The 7,444-nt window shown below is 42.9% G+C and overlaps 1 protein-coding gene across 1 annotated transcript; it reads left to right on the top strand.

Annotated features, from left to right (window-relative positions):
* The first annotated feature begins 2,978 nt into the window (after positions 1-2,978).
* On the top strand, positions 2,979-6,677 carry LOC148877186 (subtilisin-like protease SBT3). Its single transcript, XM_088982425.1, has one exon. The coding sequence runs from the start codon at positions 3,916-3,918 to the stop codon at positions 6,415-6,417; it is 2,502 nt and encodes an 833-aa protein (XP_088838551.1). The 5' UTR covers positions 2,979-3,915; the 3' UTR covers positions 6,418-6,677.
* The last annotated feature ends 767 nt before the right edge of the window (positions 6,678-7,444 follow it).

Below are 7,444 nucleotides of genomic sequence, written 5' to 3'. Positions count from 1 at the left end.
TGACCTGGGCTCCAACCTAGCCTGTTATTTTTTGGGCTTGGACAAAACTTCAGGCCCGCAGGCTCGGCCTCGGGATTTCTCAAAAAAGTCTGGCCCAGGCCCAATCCTAGCTTGATACTATTACATATATAGGGATGGCAATTTCCCCTGTAAAACCGGGGCCCCACCCCGAACAAGGCAAGTTTTCCCTGACCATAAACGGGGACAGGTTTTGTATATAATTCCCCGAACTTGAAGGTAAAATTAGTAAAATATCTCTAGGTTTAATATTGATATTTAAAATATCTCTAAGTTTTCCCTAAATTCTTAAAATCCTAGAATTTCATAATTCCATTTTTGAAGTACCCCCAAAGTATTATAATCCAATTCCTAAAATACTCCCAAATTCCTATATTATGTGTAAATTATCCACAAAATAAATAATTTTTAAGAAATTGTCTTGGAGCGGGTAAAATTCGGGGATTACCCATCCCTGACGGGGAGTGGATGCCCCACCCCGAACCTGCCTAGCCACTATTGACGAGGTAAAGTATCTTGACTATGGGCGGGGACGGGGAGGGGGTGCCTCGCCCCAAACCCACCCCGTTGCCATTTCTATACATATAATAAAAAAACATTTATGCTATATATAATAAATATAATATATATATATATATATATATATATATATATTTCTTAAATTATTAATAAATGTTAATTGACTATTAGGAAATACAAATTAGTTTATTAATTTAATAAATTAATATAATATTAATTTATAAAAGTATACTAAAAATAAAACATTTTGTGTACAGGTCGGATTTCGGACTCAAGATCTAGGCCCAATGGTTGGATCAGGCTCGGACTCGGGCTTAGGCTTACACATTTTCTGTTGATAAAGAGGGCCTGGCCAGGGCATGGCCCAGGAACAGGTCTAGTTCAGAATCAAACGGCACAACGCCTACTCGATACACATGTCCCCGGTTCCCTGCATATTTTGGAGAGTCTAAGTGTGGATCAACGTCAACGTGGAAGAAATGCACTCCGAAGATAATGGACCGATAAGGCTGGCCGTTCCCAGATATCTCGGACATAAAACATGGACCTCGATGCCTCTAAAAGGACCTCACTATTCCTAAGGTAAGCGCATTGCAATTTACACATTTTTTGTTTTCTCATTGTTAATTTAAGTATTAGAGTGCCCAGCCCGAATTCATCTTCTTGCAGTTTGGTAGACCGGCCACATCAGCCCGTCCGTCCGAACTGTCCTCAAATTGGGAGATCGGCTAACTCTTGCAACATCATATACCATGAAAGATTTCAAAATATGATGATAAATTGCATTTCAGTATTGAAAAGATTACAAACAAAGTTAAATAAAGAATGGGAGATAAAAAAGATAAAGATAAAAATTGAAAAACTCTATCATAATATATTCTAACCCATTTTAACCTCTCTATCCAATCTTTATCATAATCATAACAAATTAGTCATCTTATCCAACTCCCTACCACTGCGAAGATTCAAGGAATCAACTCGCGAATGAGTATTTTATTGTGGATTTTTCACCCTTGGTTGAAGCTTGAGAAAGGAGGTCTTCTCCAAATGTTAATATACTTGATGGTATATAGTTGTAGGGTTTCATCATGAGTTCATTTGGAGTAGAAAGTCGGCAAGACTTTGGGTCCACAATTTGGATTCTTTTCACTTTTATCTCTTTTTTAAGTTTCAAAAAATAAAAGATTAATCTAATGGGACAGGGTCCACAATTTGAATACAAGACATGTTTGTTTGTGATTCGAAGTGCACCCGGGCTGCTTTAATGACGGTGGAATGGCTGCAGTTAATATCAAAGAGATGGAAAGGATAATGTATGAGTGGTAGTGGTACGAATTTAAGTTCTACCCCATGTTCATCCAACAGGAACCTAAATGAAGTTCGGTCCAATTATGTATGTGCCCATAGGTCATAGCACATGCAGCCGAAGCCAATTTGTTCCAAGAGAATCCAATAAGGTTGGGTTGTTTGGGTTCTGTTTGGACTATGCATGTTGACCGACGATATCAATGATATTTTTTTTAATAAAAGCCCTTAATTAGAGTAATTCCATTCAAACAATAAAACGCTTATGGCTCTCTCTCCCTCCGGCTGTGCTTGCTTTGAAGGAAAAAATAGGGAAAAGAAAGGAAATATAAGAAAGTTTATACAAAGTTTGCAAAGGTTTCTCTATATTTCCTTTCCTTTCTCTACTTTTTCCTTCAAATCAAACACTCCTTAATGACGTTTTCAAGGAAAATGGTGCTGTTATTGACTGAATCACAGCTTAGTTATAACACTGAGATGTGCATGTGGAATGTTTGTGAGTTGTAAGTGTGATCTCAGCTAATGCTCGTCCATTTAGATATTACATCTGCGCCCCACACAGCACGCCCCACATACACATCTGAACATGCGTCGGAAAGATATCCTGTACGGTTTGAAATTTGGATATGCTGTATATGGGGCACAGATGTGACCAACCGATTTCCTTATTTTTAGGCGTTAGAATATCATCCAAAATTGAACAGTTAGAAATACTGGAGTTCACATCAGCGTTGGGGTGCACCCCACAGCACATCCTGATCATGTATTGAGAACATCGACAAGTGCGGAAGGTGTTCCAATGCCATATGAGGCGCTGATGTGGCATCGCAATACTGCTGCTTGCTAGTTGTTACTGAAAGACAATCAAATGAAGCTTCCTGAAATGGACAAAAAGCTTTTTCTTTGTAGGGTTCAGTTTGAATCTTGCATTGCATGCTAATGTAATTTGTCGACCCAAATGATCAGAAAAGTCAGAAATTCACAATCACCACCCAAGAATACTATCCCAAATTTTCCTTTTAAAAAAGAATATAAAAACCCTAAAAACGCCAAACCACTTTTTGGGGCCACAGTTCGATTCCTACGACACTAGTCACTACCTAATTGAAAGCCAAGACACCCTAGCTAACGTCTTAAATTATTTAACAATTGTTACTTGCTTAACAATGGCAAACAAACAGGGCCCAAATCCAAATTTCTGGTGGTAAATAAAGCAGCACATATATAATTAACTGAAATTGTGAGTGAAAAGGAGCCTTAAGCTTAAGCTGTGTTTGAAACTCCGCAATTAGTGGATAAGATGATAATGGAATGACTATACAGTCCACAATCACGCGCATGAATTGAAATCCGCTACTTTACTTTCAGTATTCCACGCATCAATTAATTTGGGAGGCAAACAGCACATGGAAACTGGAAAGTAGCGGCTCCGACAGTCAGTCCACGCCTCCACCGCTTCACGGGACATCCCAATTCTCACCTCCTCACCTTTTCATTCCGGCCACAATCGAACGAAGCACGGTCTAATTAAAAAAAGAAAAGAAATGCGGTGGGGTGGCTACCATCACGTGGTTCCTCTTGCTTCCTAAAGGAGGGGTTGCAATTAAGACATTTGGAAGGATTTACTTGATTGGAAATTCAATTTGGCTCCTTGAAAGGAGGGGAGGTTGACCATCCGCCGGCCGGTGATCGGTGAACATCAAAGCCAGGCCCATGTATTAACCCATATCATGATGTGAAGTTTACGTTTCCTTTAAACCTGGGAGAGGTGGCCTAGCACTAGCAGCTCACCCTAGTTAATCCACAGACACTGGACACAGAATGGGCGATTCCCTTAGCTTAGTTGGCTACTACTTCCAGGAAGGTGCCAACTGCCAAGCTTTCTTCATTTCATTTGTTCCTAATTAAGGTTCTGTCTGTGTTGATGGCAGAGACCAAATTAAACCATTATATTCCGCAATTGGTGGTATTTTTTGGAATTTGCTGGATGGCTTTCACATGCCATGCAGGCCCAAAATGAGGGTCCTGAATCCTCCTGATCAATCTTATGAGTTATGACCGGCCCAGCATAGCATGACTCTGAACACTCAACCCTTGTACCACACGGAACCGAAGTACCTATATGATTGCATCTGCATGTCTGATCAAAAAGAAAAGATGAACCCTTCAACTAATCTAATCCCCCCTCTCATTTCTCTGCAAATAAACCCATTTGGGTTCTTAGATAGATTAGACAGTTCATACTCCCTTCTCATTGTTCGCTCATTCATGGACACTACTGTGCATCACTTGCTCCTTTTTATCACCTTCTCATGCCTCTCCTCCATACTCGCACAATCAAATGTGTACATCGTCCACATGGACTTATCCGCCATGCCTGAAACTTTCAGTGGCCACGATAGTTGGTACATGGCTATGCTTTCTTCTGTATCTGAAGCAACTTATGCTGTTGCTTCTACGACCTCCAAGGCCTCTAAACTTATCTACACTTACAGCAATGCCATCCATGGATTTGCTGCAACTCTCTCCCCTTCCGAGCTCGACTTGCTTAAAAGCTCACCGGGCTATGTTTCCTCCACTCAAGACGTGCCTCTTGCAGCTGATACAACCCATACTTCTGAATTCCTAGGTCTGAACTCCGACTATGGTGCATGGCCGGCATCAAATTATGGCGCCGACGTCATAATTGGGCTAGTCGACACCGGAATTTGGCCAGAGAGTGCCACCTTTAGAGATGACGGAATGACTCAAGTACCAAAACGGTGGAAAGGAGAATGTATGAACGGAACTGATTTTAATTCTTCTATGTGCAACAGGAAGCTCATTGGAGCTCGGTTCTTCAACAAAGGTCTGGCTGCCAACACACCCAGTTTCAGTACATCGATGAATTCCCCTCGTGATACCGACGGACACGGAACCCATACTTCTTCCACAGCCGCCGGCAACTACGTGGAAGGCGCTTCCTACTTTGGCTACGCCAGAGGGACTGCCAAAGGCATGGCCCCAAAAGCACGCATAGCCATGTACAAAGCTCTCTGGGAAACAGGCACCTTCGCATCTGATGTTATTGCAGCCATAGACCAAGCAATTGCGGACGGTGTCGATATCATCTCATTGTCCTTGGGCAGATACTCGCTGTCTCTGTATGAGGACCCCATTGCCATAGCTTCCTTTTCAGCCATGGAGAAGGGCATTTTCGTTGCCGCATCGGCAGGAAATGATGGACCTTTCAGATTTACCCTTCACAACGATGCACCATGGCTACTAACTGTTGCTTCAGGTACAGTCGACCGTGAATTCAGCGGAATTGTTACTATGGGCAATGGTGTTTCAGTGTCGGGTGCATCTCTGTACCATGGAAATCATTCGCTGATCAACTTGCCCCTCGTTTTCATGGGCAACTGCACAAATGGGCAGGACTTAAAGGCAGTTGGTCACAATAAGATCGTCGTCTGTGAAGGTACGGCTGGGTACAATCGCAATGAGTCTCCAGACATGGATGCCATAAGCGAACAAATCAACAATGTTCGACAAGCAGGGGTAGCTGGAGGGATATTCTTATACAAAGGTCCTGAATTGGAACCCTACATCCAAATCTCATTTCCTGGGGTTTTTGTAGGGCGTAAGCACGGCCAAGCCATCTTGGATTACATTAAGAGAAGCCCAGACCCAAGAGCCAGTTTCAAATTCCACAGCACGCGCGTTGGAATTAAGCCGGCACCTAGAGTGGCTGTCTACAGCTCGAGAGGGCCGTCTTCTAGCTGCCCTAGCGTTCTAAAGCCCGACCTCATGGCTCCGGGCTCCTTGGTCCTGGCATCATGGGCTCCAACCAGCCCAGTAGTAGACGAGGGATCCATACAGTTGTTTAGCAACTTCAACATCATATATGGGACGTCCATGGCTTGCCCTCATGCAGCAGGAGTTGCAGCACTTTTGAAAGGGACCCATCCTGAATGGAGCCCCGCGGCCATTCGATCTGCCATGATGACCACGGCAGATTCATTGGACAATACTCTGGGTCCCATCACCCAAGTTGTGGATAAAGAACGACCCGCCACTCCACTGTCAATGGGAGCGGGTCACATTAACCCAAACAAGGCACTCGACCCCGGGCTTATCTATGACGCCAATGCACAAGACTACGTGAGGCTTCTCTGTGCCTTGAATTACACCAGAGAGCAAATCAATAAGATTACAAGGTCTTCTTCTGGTCACAACTGTTTGAACCCATCTTTGGATCTCAATTACCCCTCCTTCATTGCGTTACTCCGGGACGACTTGCCACCAGATGCCAAAGTCATCAGAGAATTCCGGAGGACGGTGACAAACGTGGGTGATGGAATGGCAGAATATACTGCGGAGTTGACACCCATTGATGGTTTTCGGTTGAAAGTTGAACCAGATCGACTGGTTTTCAAAGACAAGTACGAGAAACAACGCTACAAACTCACATTGGAGGGTCCAGGGTCTGTCGAAAGCGGTGTGGTCCATGGTTCTCTCAACTGGGTAGAAGTAGGAGGCAGGCATGTGGTGAGAAGTCCCATCGTGGCCACAAGTTTCCTTAAAAATGACTAAGGACCGGAAGAGTAGTTTCCTTTGGATTAATTGTTTTAAGTTGGGAAAAGTAATAGATTATAGTCAAAATTAGTTTCAAGTTCATTCATCACTCTCGGTTGTGTAAATTCTATAAATAAAAAAAGGGAAATTGTTGGAAATCCGATGCGTTTGTAAGATAAGATATCCATCATCAAATGTGGTGGTCGGTTGCTGAGGTAATTCAGATGCACTTTTGTATGCCTTTGCGCTTTTATTAATTCATTTACCTCTGAGTAAAACACAGGTTCACTTGTTGGCATGGTGACAGTACAGCAGAAGTAACAGATGCGCTCCCTTCCAAATACCAAAACGGGGTTGAGTATCATCCCGTGACTTGCGCCCGTGAGTCAATAATTAATGAATTGATGGAAGTGAGGCGGACTGCTAGTTAGTAATCAGGATTATAATCCATTAATCCCTCTTTCTCTCTTCCTTTCCCTTTTCATTATTAATTTGGTCTTGGTTCCTGCAGATAGTTGAATTCAAAGTGTAATCGCCGGGGACCGGGGAAGTGGGGCGGCGAGATGAAAGGTGTACCAGAAAAGTTCAAGTTCTAACTTGTAATGTAGGAAGGATTCAACGTGGAATGGACCATATGTACAAATGGCTGATTATTTTTCGACAAGCGAAAAATAGCGGCAGGAAGGAATCTGGGCAGAAGTTGTGGCTATAATTACAATATACTCCTATCAACAACGTATGCCGCATGCGCGCGCGGTCCTGAATCCTCGTCACTTTCATATAATACCTCCCAATAGGATGGTTACAGAGTGCTGTTGGCACCTTGGGTATCGTGACAAAGTTGCTCCAATTTATTCCCCTTTTGTTTTTTTGTTTTTGTTTTTTGTTTTTCCTTCTCTATTTCCCTGTTTTCTGGGTGCCCGTCACTTCCCAATTCTTATCCTCCCTAAAATGATTTTATGGTCCAATGGATGGGCTCAATAAAAAGATTCCCAGTGGGCTCGATAACTATAGATGATGCGTGTGTTTGTGATTGGCGTTTATC

The sequence above is a fragment of the Nelumbo lutea genome, chromosome 1, assembly GCF_056320005.1.
Source record: "Nelumbo lutea isolate HS-2025 chromosome 1, American lotus-T2T, whole genome shotgun sequence".
Classification (NCBI taxonomy): Eukaryota; Viridiplantae; Streptophyta; class Magnoliopsida; order Proteales; family Nelumbonaceae; genus Nelumbo; species Nelumbo lutea.
The sequence above is the reverse complement of the archived record's forward strand: the minus strand, read 5'-3'. Positions and strand labels throughout refer to the sequence as shown.